We start from the raw sequence: 20,851 nt of genomic DNA on the forward strand, positions 1-20,851 counted from the left end.
TGATAACATTAAACAGATGAAGAAGATATTTATTAAATTAGAACTACTTTATTTACTAAAGTCTAGACACAAAAATATATTTATTTTCTTTTCATCTATTATATTTAAAACGTATACGTTTTGGCGGATAAATGATACAAAAGTTATTTTAAATTTCTCATATTTATTATTGATATAAATTAAAATGCTTAAAAGTTTAAATTTTTATATAAAAGTACATAAATTTGTTATTAGTATTTGCAAATACAGAGGCCATAATAAAATTGACTGGAATATTAGTAATACAAAAATATAAGGAAAACGTACTACGCTTTTGCTTTCTAAGATATTAAACATATTGTTCGATATTGACGATAAGTACTTTTTGATGGTTTTTTGTTATATATAACTTAACTTTTTAAGAAAACAATTCCGTTAAACAAAGACAAGAGATTAGTGGCAAAAATAAGATGTTAGGGCAAAATATACATTTAAAAGTAATAAATTTATAAAATATAAGGATACCTATATACGTTCAAAAACGACTAACATTGATATTGTAAAATCGGCGATGCACAGTTGATATAACAGCGTCGATGAATCAAAGGGCTGACGTGCAACTGCTATCTTCATAGTGGGGGATATTTGTGGTGGTTTGCCTCCCCAAGCGCTACGCCACTATTAAAAATATATATTAAAATTATTCGTTATCTCTTTTTCATTTATTTTAGCTTTCGTTTTCAATAATTTATTTTTAATAGTATTTGTAATTATTTTAAAAATATACTTTTTTTCTATTTTATACAATTGCATGTATTGTGTAAATAAATAAAAATATTCAATATATTCACACATGCGTGATCAATGATTTATTTGAATCGAATATTTGAATACTGCATACTTTTTTAATCGATATAAATACAAAGAAAACATTTATAGATGTTTGTCTTTCAAATAACGTAAATAAGACTAAGTCCTAGCGTTATTCGGGTAAATTTATACTTAAATGCTAATTCCAGTTCAGTGTGACCCGATTTCTTCAACGTATTAACTTCCCACAAAATACGATACATCCCTTTGGTAATTACCCAGAGCTCATTACGTGGACAATTTGTGTCGGTGTTTCCGAACTTTACCGATATAAAAATCATGATATTGCCCGAACCTTGGACTCAATTAAAAAGTGTAACATTTTCATACATGTTGCATTTTACTTTGAAGTATTTATTGGAATTTGTGTATTTTATAATTGACTTATGCAATATTATCAGGGTTCCGTTTAAAAGGTTGCAATCCTTAGAAAAGGTTTTTCAAATATATTAATTGCTAAAAATTTCAACAAAATTACAATTTTTTTTATTGTTTTGTAATGCCATGTCAATTGATCCATTTCGGGTTAGTTCAAATTGAAATTGGGATCAGTTTTAAATTACATTCACAAATATATTTAAAAAATTATATTCGTTCCAAATGAAAAATCTATTGACTAATTATGAATCTCAGAACACTGATGAGATAGTTTTGTCAAAATAAAGACACGTTTTATTGAAACATTTAGTTCACAACTCATTAAGAACATCGAGCTTTTAAGATAATATCTTAATTACTTCTGTAATAACTTGACTTGAATATGAATATGAACTTTGCCGTTTCATAAATTCAAATGATTTGTAAAAAATACATTGGTAAAGAAAACATATTGTTTGATACAAATTTGTATAGATGATAAAAAAGCGTGGAGTTAATGCTTTTTGACTTCCAGGCAGGATATTCAACATACATATAATATAATTGTATTTAACTAACATGACTGTATTTTTAGATGTTAAAAAAGAGTAACTACTGAGTTTCTTGCAAGTGGTAGCTTCACCTAATATAGTTTGTTAAATGACGATTCAAAAGTGTCTGTAAAGTATATTTTGATTTGATTTGATTTATTTAATTATTAAAAAAGCCGTATCTTTAATATTTGATTCTTCGTTCGGATATAATCAAAGGTTGGTTGGTTTTACAAGAATATATAATTTAAATAAATCTTATAAAACAATTACAGAATCAGTATTTTACCAAGCGATCTTTTCACTTGTGTTTTGTGATAATAATTTTATTACCCGATCCAAGTCTCATATTTAGTCATTTTTCCAAAATACATATAACATGTCAAAAAGAAGTAGTCCAACCTGCAAATTGTAAATTTAATATTTTTTTTATTTCAAGGTCATTAAATATTAACGAATTTTTTTTAATTGTGTCCTAGAATACGTTAAAAAATATTCACATGTAAAATTTAAAAAAATCATTAAATATCGTTTGTGTGCTTAAAGACATTACAAAAGTAATGATTTCTTATGGGAATGGGAATGTGATAATCGCCTCCAGACTGTTTCAAATAACAAAAATATATTTATTGTATTTATGGTATGTAAACAATAATTTTAAAATACGAAATAAAAAGAACAAAGACCGGTGGTAGATTTTTGACTATCAATAAGCAAGTGCGGCACTTCTATATTGAATAAAGATTTTTGAGTTGACTTTGACTTTAGCTGACTTTTGGAGATTTCCAAATCTCTTATAAAGAGTTTTGGAGTATCTAAATTTACCTACTATATTATATATGTCTACATTACAATAAGATATGCATACATAGAACATATATCATTTAAACAAACTACAGCAAAAACACAAGCAACCAAAATTTACTACTTCTATTATTAGTATGAATACATCATAGTGTTTTCATGTACCTATAATTGTGTGATTGATTGTCTTACAGTGGTAAAATAAATGATACATTAGCAGCCTGTAAATTTCCCACTGCTAGGCTAAGGCCTCCTCTCCCTTTGAGAAGAAGGTTTGGAGCATATTCCACCACGCTGCTCCAATGCGGGGTAGAATACACGTGGCGGAATTTCGTTGAAATTAGACACATGCAGGTTTCCTTATGGTGTTTTCCTTCACCGCTGAGCATGAGATGAATTATAAACATGAAATTCAGTGGTGCTTGCCTGGGTTTGAAACCGAAATCATCGGCTAAGATGCACGTGTTCTAACCACTGGGCCATCTCGGCTCGATTTTGAATGAATGTGAATGAATGATAAGTATATATTTTTATTAAAATATGTTCATTTTACATTATTTACTCACAAACTCTTTGAAGATCGGTTTACTTCAAGTAAACAGCTGATTAAATAACTATATCAACGGGACTTGACGCTAACTTGTTTATACTATTTTATGGATGACTGAATTACGGTACGGTATATATTTTTTTATATAAAAAAAGCCATTTAACTTTATTTAAATCTAACACTCTATATTTCTCTTTTTGCTACATATCTATAGCCGATTCAATCAAAGATTTTACCATCCGGCCTATTTGCCAATCTGCCTAATGATTTAAAAAAAAAAGAGACACGTACTTAACAAGAAACGTGAACCTCACCGCAAATCACGAGTGTGAAATTTCAGAATGTTATATAAAACATAATTATAAACGCAAATTAAACATGAAAATTCAGTTATGCTTGCCTGGGCTTAAACCTACAATTTTCGGTTAAGATGGATGCATTCTAACCACTGGGCCATCTCGAGTGTTCCCGGAAATGCATTCCATTTTGTTTTGTTGCAAATCTCTAAATGTAAAATATCCCATGTACTCGTATGTATAATTTTTCTAAACAACTCAAAGAGTTATTACGCAAACGTGCAATGTCATTTGTCAATTTAGATGGATTACAAAATACTTGCTTAATTTACTAGTTATTTATTTTTTTAAATCCAAAAATTATTTGTATCCGAAAACATTTAGAGTTGCTTCTTAATGGTCAAGGTAATGAGATTATAAGTGTCCGACGGCACTTTTTTGTAAGAAGCATTTATAAATATCAAAAACATAATAAAAAATTCTGGCTCAATATAAAAAATAATTAATATATCAGAAAACAAAAACAAAAGTTATAATAAATAAACAACGTTTAGTTTGTTAAGTTTTACTATTTGTGAAATACCATTCAGGGTTAATAGCAATCATTAAAACGATTCTTCTCGGACGGAAAATATAACCGAACGTACGTCATTAAGTCATACCAAACGCCCGGTCTCGTAAAGCTACGTAATGTAATGTAGTTATATTTAACCTTCGATTAACGAAATGTGAGTCAGCCCATGTACTCTATTAAAAGCCAGAAGTAGAAAGAGCGTCTGTACGACCGTCACGTCTTGACGCAGGTCGACTTAAATTGTTCGCCTGTCAATCTTTGGACGGCTTTCAGGTAATATGTTTGCGATCAAATATTTATGTAACCAATAACAAGTATTAAATCTGGCATTCAAGGTGTTCCACGAACATTTCCAGTGTGCTGTTTTATGTAATTGAAATTTCAGTGTGATTAGTACTTTATTATTAGACGTGCACCACTCGATCGTGATAGATATGGAACTATTTTCGTTTTATTATTTACGTGAGTAAACATAAAACTAGGTCAAGTATAATATTAATTTGTTTGGAATATTACAGTGATATACTCGATTGATGTGTCTAGTAAATATTTTCTAATTCCAAACAAAATATTTATAAAAAAAATCTTGTCAGTTCTGTAAAAGGAAAACAGATAATATACTTCATAATTTGAGATGAATAATTTATAAAATATAAATAGAATATAAAATGATTAATGTTAAGAGTTGATTACTTTCACACATTTATTATTTTTTAATCTCTAAAAATATGCGTTTGATAAGGTTGGCGAGGGTCACTGTGTATGACACATCTGTTTCTGAAAGACAGCGAGGGTCCAATTCAAACGTCAATCTCATGTTTCCGTTACATTGAAGTTTGCTCGTTTACCGCCAATCTACTTTAACAATAAATATTCGCATATTGAAGAACCTTAATTAATTTAATTAAATAAAAAAAAGTAAAAATATAATTATAATCTTAAGTGAGCTATACCTAATGTTGTTTTATATTATTAATACATATATCATTATTATTTTTAATATATATTTAAAATAATCGTACCTTGATACTTTTGTTTACTTATTCATACATAAATAAACATTATTTTAAGTGTACTAATATATCTTTGCGTTTTAAACTATGAACAAGTTAATTAGTTATATTTTGTTACTTCTATACTGGTAAAAATATTTATACATATCAATATATTAAATACAAATTGTTATTGCAGTAGGTAATAAAAGTTTATTATAAAGGAAAGGAAATAACTTTTCTATTTCTACAATGAAATATATAAGTATTTTCGCATATATTTTATCTTCGACGCCACATCCGGGTCTATAAATTTTATACGGTAAGGTATCGACAAAAATACCTTAGAAAATACAGCGTCGATTTCAAAACTAGAATGCTGCAAAACGAAATTCACTCCTTTATTATATTGGGTATGTTTCGTTATGACTGAAGGACTTCGATCGACTTATATTTATATAATAGAACCAAAGAAAAGAACCAATTGCTTTTTATTGCTACGCACTACAGAACTGAACAAATAATGAAAATTTAAATTACACGGATAATGTTTTGAGGTGAATATTCCTAAGCTAGCACTGGTTATTAGATGGTCCCTTTATCTGGAATATTTCGCAAAAAATAATAGACAGAAACAGTTAAAATTATATTACAATATCGTATGTATAAATGTCTGTAGAGATTAATTGAAATTTGTCGTTAATTTGTTTATTATTTAGCTTTGAAATACAAATAAATATACAGACAAAGATATAAATTATTGAATTTTCTTTAAAAATGCTCTAAAATTAACAAGTACTTCAGCGATCTATACGAAGCATATACTCCTGTGTAAGGAGGTCCATTTCCTGCATTCATTTAATTAAAACATATCTTAATTACAAATAATAAATACAATACACCAATAAAATGTTCTATAATTAAACTGTGGACAATGCTTTATAATACAGATAGGGATGAATGACTATTTACCTGCGGGCGACGCAAATCTTTACATAGCTTTGTTTTTTAAAGCAGTATTTCATTGCTTTAATTTTATACTTTACTGTAATTTTCATGACGTGTTTATAAAGTGCTAAAGTATATTTAAATTATTCGTTAGTCAAAAATTATACACTACTTTATTAATTTTATACTATTCTCAAAATAATATATATTACATTACATACGTAAATCACGCTGAAAATTACTACATTAAGGTTGGTTTAAAATACCACACATTTTACTAGTCGTTCTTTGAGTACCAACAAAATACATATTGGTATTTGAGTAATATCTTATTAAAATAAGTGCAATACACTAGATGTGTCTATTTTGATTTGACAACATTTATAAATCAAACTAGCCAGATAGACTATTAAAATATGTTGTTAGCTAATCATATGAGCTTGATAGACAGTATAATTCGTCAGATTAGTAAATTAATAAAAATATAACTTGAAGAGGAGATCATGGGCTAATCGGTTTCAAAAACCTTCTTCTTAAGTAGATAGGCGACCCAGGAATGGAATATTTACAGGCTATAACTATTGTCACCGGCCCTCAAAGTTTGTGCAAAATTAATTGTTTTAAAATTTAGTCGCAATGTTTTACATGCACTGACATTGTAAGTGAAATATCATCATGCAATAAAAGTATACTTGTTTGAAGTATTTTGCAATTAATTTGAATTGAATTCGATTATTATCGTTCCACTTAGTGTGTTTGTATGAATTTTATTCGAAATATTTTACAATCACTTTAGCCTTCGCTTCGGCAGTTAGTTCACATCATAGACTGAAATAATTTGACGGGAATGACCTCATTTCCACTTGTTATTACTAGTATTAGGTGCAGATGCTTGTTAAGACTGGACTATGACCTATATAGGTGATTACAACTAAGACTAATGAATTTAAATCAGCCTTGTTTCGCCAATTGTTTTATGTATTCTTGTTACCAAATACTAAATACAGAAAGATAATTAATATATATATACATACTGCGTATTCAGCAACTCTGTTGTAATATATACGACTTTACAAAAATATTCAAGAAAGGGTCCAAAATATCTCTGTTGATAGATAAAAAAAAAGTGATAGGTAACTTTGTAAGTGCAAAAGGTTATTAAAATTAAGCGAGTTCATAGATTATATCAAACCTTTGAAATTAAACGAAAAACATTTTTACACAATTACAAAATTTCACAAAAATGCTAAGTTTGCTTCAACGTTTCTTCATAGTCCGTGTATTTTGTTATCTGACCCGGTAGAAATTATTATTTAAACTCTATTTATAAATCACTAGCTGTTACCCGCGGCTTCGCTCGCGTAGAATATGGATATATTTACAAATAGAGCCGAGATGGCCCAGTGGTTAGAACGCGTGCATCTTAACCGATGATTTCGGGTTCAAACCCAGGCAGGCACCACTGAATTTTCATGTGCTTAATTTGTGTTTATAATTCATCTCGTGCTCGGCGGTGAAGGAAAACATCGCGAGGAAACCTGCATGTGTCTAATTTCAATGAAATTCTGCCACATGTGTATTCCACCAACCCGCATTGGAGCAGCGTGGTGGAATATGCTCCATACCTTCTCCTCAACGGGAGAGGAGGCCTTAGCCCAGCAGTGGGAAATTTACAGGCTGATTATGTTTACAAATTAACTTAAAATATCACATATATTTAAGACCTATTTGTATACCACATTGATGTGTATTTCAGCCCTTAGGGTAGAATATCCAGAAACGCTTAAATGCGAATCAACTAATTTTTAATCGGTAGCCCAAAAATAAAATTTCATGCTTCTAACTTCAATATAACGGACTTTCAGACTATCCTATATATGAAATATCACCCCTATTTCCCTCTTTAGGCGTATAATGTCAAGAAACGCTTAAATATTAAAATTTTCAAAATCGCTCCTATGTGGGTGTCATGATATGTTAGTTTAAAAGTGTACAGGCTAAAGTAAAAGTTTTATGCTAGAAGCATTCTCTAAATCATCAATCAGTTCTCAAAATGATTCTTTCAACAACTTACAACCATTCATCCCCCTTTTCAACCCTTTACAGCACTTCTTCCAAATAAAAAGTAGCCTATTTCCTTTCTCAGGCTCTAGAATATTTGTGTACCAAATTTCATTGAAATCGGTCCAGTAGTTTTGGCGTGAAAGCGAGACAAACAGACAGACAGAGTTACTTTCGCATTTATAATATTAGTATGGATAATACAATATAATATATAATATAATAATATAGTATGGAAGTATGGATTATAATGCTTTTATATTGAAATCATTACAATAAAGTAATTTGAACTTAAATAAACCGACGAAATTGTATAATTACGACTACATATATGTACGTACATATGTAACTAATATTGATACGTACTATTTAATATATCAATGTTATTATATTTTGAAGTAGTGAGAACTCTGTTTTATTTCAATTCCGAAAATAATAAAAAAATAAATGAAACTAGGACAATATTATAAAGGAAAACGAAAATTTAATGATAAAATAAAAATTGTATGACACAAGCCTTAGACAAATCAGTACGGTCAATACAAGCATTAAACTAATTATATAGAGGATATAATCATAAGAGCTCTCTCACACAAAGCACTGATAATAGCTTATGTAAGTTGGAAACGGCTCTCTATTAATCAATTGTATGATGGCTTCTGTATCGAGTTACAGAAAATTTAATGAGAAGATTAATTTAAAAAAAAAAACTTGTAGAATACCTTACAATGGAGATGTTCTATTACATGGATATATATTTTTATAGTAGATAGGCGGCTACCCATTGCATTTTGCGCCGAAAGAAAATTAGACCATTCCAAATATATTCAAAGCGCCACCAACTCTGGAAACAAAGTTGTCATATCCCTTGTGCCTATAGTAAGAGTGGTTAACTCACCCTTCAATGCGGATCATAACAAGGAGCAGGTGGTCTTTATTCAGACGGGCTTGTACATAGCCGTACCACCAAGTTTATAAGTCATAACTATTAGTCAAGAGTTTTATTCCAACAAACAAAGGGTAGACTAAGCTAATGGGTCACCTGATGATAAATGGTTACCTATACTCATAAATGTTTGCACTGTGCAAAGTATTCACCATTCATTACCCAGTCAATACTCTGCCAACCACAGGATGAAAGATGTCTCTCGTACCAGTAATTACATTGGCTTACTCATCCTCCGAACTAGAACAGCAACATTGATGTTTGTCGCTAGAATATGATGAGAGAATAATACCTACCAAACGGCCCATATAATAAACATACACCTTTAAAAAAGTATTTAATTTCTATACAAACGCTTTTAACATTGAAATATTTTTTTAAATTGGAACGTTTCATTAAAATCTACACACTGAAATAATGAGGTCATGATTTTCTCATTGAATAAATATAAATCAATCTATAGAGCGCAGCTAAATTAATCTGCTTGTAATTATAACTTATTTCCAGAGGAAATCAACAAGTTTCTTAGATTGGAATATCACGTATATTGGGCGAAATGCATGTTAATGTTCGTTCTAACTGATTTCAATTGATATACTATTATAACTATAAAAATTAATTAATATAATTTTTATAGTCTAATATATTCTTGATTTATATACGTATTTATACATAAGTCTTAAAGGTATCTACATTGAAAACAACAAAGTGCTAAAGTAACAGAAATATCGACGAAATATGATGTGTTTTGTCGGAGTTTGCGTCAGTGAGCTATCAATCTGAGTATTAGGTATATTTTATTTATGACAGAATACCAGAATCGAACATGTGTTACGTTTCTGATGTTCATTTGTAATCTTGTGAGAAACATCTCTACTTATTACATAAACGAGGTCGTATTTTATTTGATTCTATAAAATAATATTCCAAGTTCGTCAGCTAAATCAAATAACTTAGTTATTCATCTCTCCATGTTATTAATGTGAAATTAGCAATAAAAAATAGCTTAAAATTTGAAACTGTAAATTTTGAAATATCATAACTATTTTCAATTCATTAGATGTTAAGAATCATCTCTGTTTCATGACTACCTTAAGGTTCTACTCGCCAAAACCACTGACCCGACAAAACGAGTCGGTGGCTATAGTGTCGCCGCCTAATTGTCGGCGGCACAACTCGTTACTAGTTGGAAAACCCTTGTTGGCGGCTTGAAATATTCAATAGGAGACAGATGAATATTAAAATAAAAGTATGTTTTTAGAGCCGAGATGGCCCAGTGGTTAGAACGCGTGCATCTTAACCGATGATTTCGGGATCAAACCCAGGCAGGCACCACTGAAGTTACATGTGCTTAATTTGTTTATAATTCATCTCGTGCTCGGCGGTGAAGGAAAACATCGTGAGGAAACCTGCATGTGTCTAATTTCAACGAAATTCTGCCACATGTGTATTCCACCAACCCGCATTGGAGCAGCGTGGTGGAATAAGCTCCATACCTTCTCCTCAACGGGAGAGGAGGCCTTAGCCCAGCAGTGGGAAATTTACAGACTGATTATGTTTATGTTATGTTTTAGAACTTTTATATTATTTATATGTAAACATTACCCGAGTGAAGAATACATAGTTAATCCTAATTATCCCTACAAAAATAAAAGTAAAATAAAACTATATAGGTAGTATTACTGTTAATCAAGCATTTATTTACTTCGTCAGAGAAAAAAAATGTTTATAAAGTTCTAAATGCGCCCTAACAATATTTCAGTATTAACAGTATTTCTGGACTCTGTGTTTGTATTTATGATTTGTCGATTTATATTTTATTGGATGAAAGAGAAATTCCGACTAGTGATGTGATGTGTGTAATTGTTGATGGTAGACTTGAAAAAAGTGATGTTTGACTACTTTGATTAACCGGTATATCGGTTTTTTTGCAAGTGTGAAAAATTTTAACTACTTATTTAAACTTTTGCAGGGGTTTCGCAAGGGTTAACAATAGCTACTTTAAGTGAAGTATATTTTGGTTTGAGCTATTTTCAGTAAATAGAGTTGCCCTGACTGTAGTTGAAACCACACAAAAGTATATTTTATTTATATTTTAGGAACTACCGTCCGATGTTCAGACATTTAAATATATCTGATCATTCTTTATTACTAACACAAGTTTACATAAGACCCGTTTTTCTTTATTATTTAGTGCAATAAAATCTGTACAGTTCACACTGTACCGATTTAATTTCGAAACTTTTTGCAAAAATCTCATTAAATTTTAACACTATTCGTGTGAATATTACCGAATGTAATTAGTAGTTGCTTATACACGTTGGTTATTATTGGCTTTATATGTGATCAGAAATTTAAATAACCTATTAAGTACTTTGAAGTAAGTCAAAATGTCTGGAAAAGTTTAATCTAGAATCGAACGCCTAGCCAGGAAATATGCATTGATTTTGCGGAGTCAGAAACCTGATGTAGGTAGTTAATAAGTCTGTATTTACTTTATTTTGTTACTTTCCATATCGAAATATATTAATAATTTACTTTACTTATATAATCTATGGTAATATTATAAATGCGAAAGTAACTCTGTTTGCCTGTCTGTCTGTTACTCTTTCAAGGAGTAACCTGATAAATTTTATGAAATTATTATGAAGCAAGCTTGAACCCCAAAAGAGGATAAAGGGTGCTTTTTATACCTATCAAATGACGACATTCCCAAAACGAGAGCGAAACTGCGGGCGATAATTAGTTCTACATAAATTTAATCGGTATTAGTTTCATACTTTATCGTCAGGAAGGAAAAAGATCCAACGACATTTAGATGCTGTTGTTTTTGTACCTGTACTAATAAACTGTAAATATTTCGAAATGGATGAAAAAAAAAGAATCTAAACGCAATCTTTGTTTCAGATATACACTGCATCAAACCGACCTACCTCCAGTAAATAATGTGAATAAAAAAAATCGTCTTCCACCAACTACCTCAGAAATTTAGATAATGAAGGGCTCTTTGAAGAAAGCGGTTGGAATTTAGTTGAAGTGTCATTTTGAGACGCGAAGTTTTGTTGAAATGAAGTGAGAAGCTGGAAATGTCTGCTCGGGAAGTAGAATTGACTGGCGGCGCGCCGTGGGGCTTCCGAATGCACGGCGGCGTTGATCAAAATCAACCGCTACGAATATCAAGAGTAAGTACAGAAGTAATATTTCACACGAAAAAATGCGTATGAATATATCACTCGATCTTAATAAAGGAATGTTGTTGGTATTTTGCCTGATGACGCTATTTTTGTTTCGTTTCTACAAAAAATCATCGTCTTATATATTTTATTATCTACAAAATATTTGTTGACTCAATATATTTTTTATTTTTAATATATAATATCAACAAAATATACATATTTAATCAAATATTTGACAAAATTTAATAGAAATTGTAATAAAAAAACTCATATTGAGTTGTTTTATTATTATTTTCCCAACAGTCTTTACTAACAAAGAAAAAACGATACGTGTATTACATAATTCATTTGGTCAATTTATACGCAGATAGTATTCCTTGTCTTAGCATGGGTTAAATATTGTTAATGTTGGCGTTGCAGGTAATTTAAAAAGTCTCTTTCTGTTAACATTGATTTGATATTCGAAAGGAGGTTAAGGTTTAACTAATTACCCCCATAACAACAATTATAATTAAAGCCGTAATTGATTGTAGCTTAAACCCTTATTTAATAGGTTACTGACTAAACAATCAGCCGCTAGTAAAGTCGGATTGGGCAACTTCGCCTCGTGCAGATGCTACTAAACTGGAACGAGTATTTTTTGTCATAATAATTTAAATCGCTGAGCATGCGCACTCATTCCCTGTGTGGTAATTAAACAATCGATTAAACTAACGGCCGATCAAAAGTCAGTATTCTACGTTAGCTCTAAGACTCGAGAGCTTTAGAGGAAATGATTTTCAGCGTTTCTCTGCGAATCCCGTAGTGACGAGTGAATGTATTGAAATTGCTTACTGAATTTGCAAGTTGAAGTGCCGATGTGTTAGCAATGGTATACATTTTCGTATCAAAACTACATTTCAGTAAATATTTCCTAACCGACACAAAAATCATTTAGGGGTTGGAAAATAATATGAAACGGGTTACTCGCAGTTACTTCAATAATAAGAATAAAATGTTTTAGTATTCGTAATAAAAATAAAATAATAAACGAGAGATAAAAAGATATCAGATTTAGCAAATTTTGGATTATGATGTAGGTTTTTTGCCAAATTATCCTTTTGATTTGAGAGAACACGAATTTTTTTTAATGTACTCGATTTTTTTTCCTTTTAAATAAACTCTTAGTTTAGTGTTTGTATAGGCTCACATAAGCTCACATAGGCTCTAAATAAGTATATAGTAAATAATAATACATCGTTCATTCATTCATTTTGAAAAATATTTACATTATTTTTTCTACAATTTGACAGTTGATCGTCGTCTTTTACCAAGGGACGTTCACCTGACATCACTTATATAATTATATTACAAAGATTCCTTTGTTTAAAAAATATATTGTTACATTATTTTTGGTAAAGACCGCTTCGATATTCATATTTATGTTTCAAGAGTTTTGCTCGTGAACCCTAGTTATTAATTTTCGGAAACTCGATAAAAACATTCAACTCGGGCGTCCTAAATTAGATACTTTTAAATAAACGCTTAGTCTCAAATTACGCTATTAAAAATATTTCTTTAATGTTTTGAGAGAATATTGCGAAAAATCTTTTATTCTGAATGATCATTGCTGAAATGTTATTCTTTTTTCCTGCTGGATCATTACTCGTATATTAAAAATTCTAGGCGCGTCACAATAGCACTCCTTGCATATCTAAGCAAAAGCACATTTATTTTTACGCGTTTTGTTAAATATAATTATAACAAAGACAATGTTACTATGCTCATCTAGATTATAAAACGCTTCGATTAATAGGTATTAAACTATAAAAACAAGAGCGTTACGTTTATTTTACTGGATGTATAATATTAACTTGATTTTTATGCTGTAAACACAATGTTTAGTTTTATATATATTTTTAAGATACAATACAAACAGACGTAAACGATATTCGTTTTAGAATATATTTTACGAGTATCATATGGCAGATCAGGCAATATCTGCATTCTATTTTAGTTTTGTAGTAAATATTTTTGTTGCCTCATTCTATTATCGTCCGTGCATCATTCAAACTTTACTGCCCTTAAAAACTTAATAGGACATAAATTATCTATCTGGGGAAATGCCAGCTAATCTTTTCTTACCATTTGAATTTAGCAATAATTTTATTCTAAATAATGCGGTTATTATATATATAATTGTATACGTCATCATATCCGTCCGTAGAACTATACTTTTTTAACTTGTTAACTTAGAATCATCAATATTAATTAAAGCATTGCCTAAACTCTAGAAGCTGTTAAATATAAAAAATCGAATTTCATTTCGTTTAGCGAAGATTTTATTTAAGTAAAAATATCTATTAAACATTTGAAATTTAATAAATCTCTCTTTTATAAAGTCAGTCGAAATACAACCATTAAATATTATTTTATTGAGACTTAAAATCACAAGTAAAAACTTTCTTGAATTTTTATTTCCAAGTTGTTGGCATAAAAATCGTCGCTGGTAAATGTTATGTATATTTTTATAGTGACAACTACCATTTAATCTCGGTTTTGCGCGGGACCGTGTAGACACATAAACAAAGAATCTGTTAACAAAATAAATAATTTTTTACACTTTATTTATGAATGAAAAACCAATCTTTCAAATAGTTGGAGACAAAAAATATATTTGGCAATCAATAATAATAATATTAGTAATGTAATGGAGTTACTAAAGGTAACAGAAACTTTTAGTAATTCTATTAGAATGGAATTTGGAGTTGACAAGTGCGCGATTATGCATGTAGAGCGAGGAGAGATTATGGAATCTGACGGATTACAACTTTCAGATTCCATAAACTTTAGATCACTGTCCGCAAACGAATCATACAAATACTTGGGTGTGTCGGAAGCGTTAAGCATCAATGTGACCGACATGAAACAATCACTGCAGGAGCGTTTCTTTGGTCGTCTGAAAAAAGTACTCAAAAGTCTTTTGTCGGGTGGCAATAAGGTTCGCGCCTTCAATGGTTGGGTCATGCCGGTCTTGATGTACTCTTTCGGCATACTCAAGTGGACTCAAAAAGAACTAGACGCCTTGGATAGGAGAGTCCGTGTCCTGCTGACTGCATATCGGATGCATCATCCTCGGTCTTCGGTGATGAGATTGTATATCCCACGGAGATGTGGTGGCCGTGGCTTTTTAAATGCCAAGACCCTACATAACCGTGAGGTATACAAACTCAGGGAGTATTTTCTCCACACTGACTTGGATATGCACCGAGATGTAGTTACAATGGACAAGGGGCTAACTCCGCTCTCCTTAGGCAAAGAGAACTGGCGCAAACCTGTAGTACTAAGTACTGAGAACCGCAAGGGGGTATGGAAGAGCAAGGAGTTACACGGACGCTTCTATCGGGCCCTTCATGGACCCGATGTGGACTTTATAGCATCCGTATCTTGGCTACGGTTCGGCAACCTATTTGGTGAAACCGAAGGGTTTGTCTGTGCAATTATGGACGAAGTTATCATGACGAACAATTACCGGAAGTATATTGTGAGGGATGGCACGGTGGACATATGTCGGGCGTGTCACACTCCGGGCGAATCCCTTAGACATATTATTTCCGGTTGTTCTCGTCTTGCTAACGGAGAGTATTTGCACAGACATAATCAAGTGGCCAAGATTATCCATCAACAACTTGCACTTCGATACGGTCTTGTGGTATCAGAGGTACCCTACTACAGGTATGTGCCCGACCCAGTTCTCGAGAATGGTTGTATCACACTGTACTGGGACCGATCTATAATCACTGACAGGACTGTTGTCGCCAACAAGCCTGATATAGTGGTGATAGATCGGTCAGAGCGCCGCACGATAATTGTTGACGTCACCATCCCTCATGACGAGAATCTCGTGAAGGCTGAGAAGGATAAACAAATAAAATATCTTGACTTAGCTCACGAGGTTGTCGACATGTGGGATGTGGATACAGCAGTTATTGTGCCGATAGTCGTTTCAGCGAATGGCCTAATGGCCAAGAGCCTCGACCAACACCTTAAGAGGCTCTCGTTAGGCAGCTGGGTCAAGGGCCTGATGCAGAAGGCAGTACTCCTCAGCACGGCGCGTATTGTGAGGAAGTTCCTCTCTCTGGGGCCCTGACCACTGGTGGCTTGGACCTTGTTCCCGCCACTGGTTGGCCTCTGTATTTTATATTTTTAAATATATTTTATATATTTTGTATTTTATATTTAAAAATATATTATGCATGAGTGTAAATAAATAAATAACTAAATATTAGTGTTTTTATTGGTTCACAATAAGTTACATAATATATTAACGAGGCCTTGTACCCCTAAACTTGGAGACCCCGTATCTTAGAGACGAGTGAGACTTTCCAATCAATGCTTATATATGTTAGATTACATACTCTTAGATAACAGAAAAAAAACATAAAGTATACGGAACTTGTGGTAAAGAATCGATTACCTAAATATCTTATATGTAGTAAAGTATATATATGTAGTAAAGTAAACAAATAAAAAGAAGACAAGACAGGCGTTATTTATCTAAAGCAATATATGCACTAAAATTTGCAAGTATATTAAATTAATATAGCGGTCATATGTAGTAAATTTACAAAGCCACTAGGCAACGTATATCCTTACAATAATATCTTCATTTTATTTCAACAGTGCTTCAGCGATACGCTCGAACGAACATTGGATGTGAGTAAAGTTTGCCGAATTGTTTCCTTAACAAACAACAATCAATCTTAGTAACGAGTGTTCGCTCATCTTTATTTACTAAATATTTCAGTAAAACATTTCGTACATTGTGTTCTGTTACAACTACTTAATTGATTTTATGTTATATATGTTTTTGTTCCTACAATTTCATATGTGAAAACTATTAATTGATTAATATTAAACAGTTTTCTCAACGATTTATTGTTAAAACGCAAAAATAATACGTGAGTTTATTTTGAATTAAACAAGTGAGTATTATTATTAGTACTAAAAGATAACAAGGCTTCTTAAAATCCCGAACAAAAAGTTCTTCGTCTTTTTTATATAAATGAAAATTACTATTTCATGGTGATATTAAATAACGCCAGTTGCCAGTAATTAAAAGAGTTTGGGCGGTCAAAGGCGTTGTTCAGTTTGCATCTTACCTTTTACTGAGAGACAGAATTCTCAAGTAAGTCTTTATTTCTAGAGCACTTGAAGGAAGGCGTAAAAGTCTGCGTTATTTCCACATCCTCGTTCCATACGTAGGTCTTATCGGAGGCTTTCAGCATTTCCCCTTTTTCCTAGAATCAGAACGCTATTACCTAACAATTTTTTTGTTCGTGAAATTTGTTGCCGCGTTTTATTTCTTACGAAATTCAGATAACACGCTACCTTCAATTTCTTTCACGCTTTATTTTTGTAACACACTAATTTTAATAAAATTATAAGTATTAAAAATTGCCTAAAAAGTAATTAATTCTTCTTTGTATTGTTTTTACGAGGTTTAAATCTAAAATACTTAAATCTTAAATATTTAAATACCTAACTGGATGTTGGTTTTTATATTGATGATTTTCCACTATCGCATCTTTATGCAAAATACATTACAAAATAAAGGATTTTATAACTAATGATTTATTCACTCAATTCATAATAACAACGATATTAAAAGCCAAAAAACTAAGCAGATTACAAATGATGAACGTCAAACACTAAACTATCATGATCCTTAAATATTGGTGATTTCTTCTGCCCACATTTAAAATATATTTTTTTATCTTTATATGGCTTATTGTAAAATTCTGCTGTAACGACATATAACATAACAATAACAAATATTTTTTAATTGATTACGTATGTTCAATAGAATCGAGACGGAAAAATATTCATGAATATTTGATTATAAATACGTACGTAACGTATATAGACACAAATTTATATTTTAAAATGTATGTGCATGTGTATTACATCAGACGTTGAGGATAGTATTTTTTTAATGTAGCAATATTTGATTGTGCGGATACAATGCATTTACTTTTATTCAAGGATTAGCGACCCGTCCCAGCTTCGCATGAATGCAATTTATTATTAAAGAAAATGAGAATTGCGCTGAGTAAGAATAATTTAGTTCTTATATTTATTTTTATTTACGTTTATTCATTAATATATCTAACTAAGTCATGTGTGAGATATTTGAAATTTGTTTTGAGTGGTAATTTCATTGTGAAACATAGAACAAATCTTGACCACGGCTCATAGATTCCGTTTTATGTAATTTTAGTAGTTAGGTCAAAATAGTATTGTTTCATCCACTTGATGCGACCGACCGTTTGCTAGGAAACTTTTTTTTTTATTGTACGTAATTTGGAATCTCCTAAAATATTCATTGGAATTGTAAGGTGTAGTAGAATTTTTTTAATTTATATTAAATACTCAAGATAACTAACATTTTTATCTGAACAGAGATAATTAATGAATTATAGAAAATGTCCGTTGATAATTTATAGTTTTTTTACTAATTTGAAATAGATAAAAATAGTTAATAAGGTACACTACCTTAGAAGATATACACAAAATGTTAAAACTTTTAGTACATTGTTATGGTGTACCTCGTAAGATTTAGCCATCGTTAGCCAAGCATACGAAAACAGTTTATTGTATAAAATTATGTCTAAGTTCATACATCTACATTTCATAGCCTTAAATAAAAATAAATAATTAAATACACACAAACTACATTGAAATGCATTAGATTTTTGAGCGATACTTTAACAAATTACAGAATATTATTCTTCGAATATATTTATTGTATAATTTCACATTTATGTGGAAGTTTAAAACGAAAGGAAATCCCTTTTATGAATAACGACAAGACACAAATAAAAAATATGTAAATAAAAAAAAACGTAATGTATCTACAATATATACTGATGTGGCTCTGATAGTGGTTTTATGCCGACGGCCTAGTTATTGGGAACGGCACAAAGCGTAGAAATCCATACGCTTTCAGCACTGGAAAAGGCTGCGTCCATCACATAGCAAATTCTGTAATGTAGCGACATTGGTACGCTTTCATGCGTTAACGAATATTTAAATATACATTTAACTATTGACGTTTTCAATTCCGATGGTAAATTTAAACAGTGATGTATGTAATAAAGATTCGAGATAGTTTTTTTTGCCGTTTATTCGTCTCGTGTTTTTTTTTATGAAAAATGAAATTAATAATTATAATATATTTTGTGCTTTGCTTTACATTAGATATCGTAGATTTATTTTTAATTTAGTAACACATCTAGTATTTAATTATAGTGAAATATTTAGGAAATTATAAAATGATAATTTTAATTCTGAAAATAATGTGCCTCCATTTCTTTTTGGTACCGAATATTAATAACAGCGATAAGAGTACTGCTAGTTATAAATAGGGTAAATTAGGTATGGTGTTCAAGGAGGCCGATAGACGGGATCGCGTAAGCAAAACACGTGCACGTAGAGTCATGCGTACGTGCGTCAAATACCAATATCGCACTTCCGTCTGACCAATGGTAAAAGAACTGCGGTAATCCACAATCTCACTACTATTATTATATAAGTCGGTAATGAAAGTACAGTTCTTTCTAAGCTGGACTATTTTCGTTTGGATATGTGACAACATATTCTATTAAATTCGCAAGATTTTTTTCCATTTTTTTTTAATATTATTTGTAAAATAAAAATTATACTCATTCGATTTAGAAAATGTGCCAACTGTGTATATGTACTAAGCCACATATAAGTAATTATATACTTAAAAATAAATATTTTAATAAAATCAAATTAAATTTGAATTTTAAGTGTTTGTTGTCACTTAAAATAGTATCGGATTCTTTGTTATGAACTGTTCTTTTAAAGTAAATTGAGCCGTGTTGTATAGAAGCATTTCAATCCCCAGTAATACTAATTAGGTTTTAAGATTAAAAAAAAAAAACAATGTTATGAAATGGAGTACCTCAACACCACTTTATAAAACAGATGATTAGTCGAGCCAAATATATTGGACTTGGTAGTAGAACTTTGTGCAAGCCCGTCTAAGCAAGTACCGCCCACTCATCAGATATTCTACCGCCAATCAGTTAAAATATATCTATTATTGTTGTGTTCCCGTTTTTACGATGAGTGAGTCAGTGTAACTACAGGTACAAGGTACGTAACATCGTAGTTCCCAAGGTAGGTGGCACAACAGCGATTTCAATAATGGTTAATATGTCTTACGCCATTGTCTATGGACGGTGGTGACCATCAGGTGGCTCATTTGTCAGCCCACCTACACATTTGATATAAAAGATATGATAAAAGACAATTTTATTATTATAAGTGCGTCTATAAATTCTAAAGTGTAATATTTCTGCGTATTGCGGCATCAACCGGGAGGTTGATTACAGATTGTGAAACTTATACTTTTAATTAAACTAACTGCCAGACTACATACTTCCTTAGAATTTCAACGATAAAACTTCAAAACTTTATGTACGAAGAGGTTTTGTCGGAATGAACTTTCGTAAACATGATATCCGTTTGTTTTGCAAATTTGTATTATTTATCTTAAAAGATAGATAGTAACAGCAATAATTACGAGTAAGTTTTCTAGATTTTAATTAATACAAGTCTATGGTCTTGGAATGGTAATAAATTCTAAAATATTTATAAAATAATAAAGGAACGCAGCTTTTTAGTTCACAAAGTATACAACTTAAACACATACAGACATATGTAACATAACTTAATTT

At 30.9% G+C, this 20,851-nt stretch overlaps 1 protein-coding gene across 4 annotated transcripts in view; it reads left to right on the plus strand.

Moving 5' to 3' along the window:
* The window catches only part of LOC113401289 (uncharacterized), a 149,081-nt gene that overhangs the window by 16,147 nt on the left and 112,083 nt on the right, over nucleotides 1-20,851 (plus strand). For 2 of the 4 annotated variants that reach the window (XM_064215338.1, XM_064215341.1), the window contains exons 2-3: nucleotides 11,836-12,110; nucleotides 16,767-16,799. In XM_064215338.1, coding sequence (XP_064071408.1) covers nucleotides 12,015-12,110; nucleotides 16,767-16,799 — 129 coding nt within the window. In that variant the 5' untranslated portion in view covers nucleotides 11,836-12,014. Of the gene's footprint in view, nucleotides 1-4,150; nucleotides 4,255-11,835; nucleotides 12,111-16,766; nucleotides 16,800-20,851 lie in introns of those variants that run through there. The other 2 variants (XM_064215339.1, XM_064215340.1) reach the window with 2 other exon arrangements.

The sequence above is a fragment of the Vanessa tameamea genome, chromosome 7 (genome assembly GCF_037043105.1).
Source record: "Vanessa tameamea isolate UH-Manoa-2023 chromosome 7, ilVanTame1 primary haplotype, whole genome shotgun sequence".
NCBI classification, from domain to species: domain Eukaryota; kingdom Metazoa; phylum Arthropoda; class Insecta; order Lepidoptera; family Nymphalidae; genus Vanessa; species Vanessa tameamea.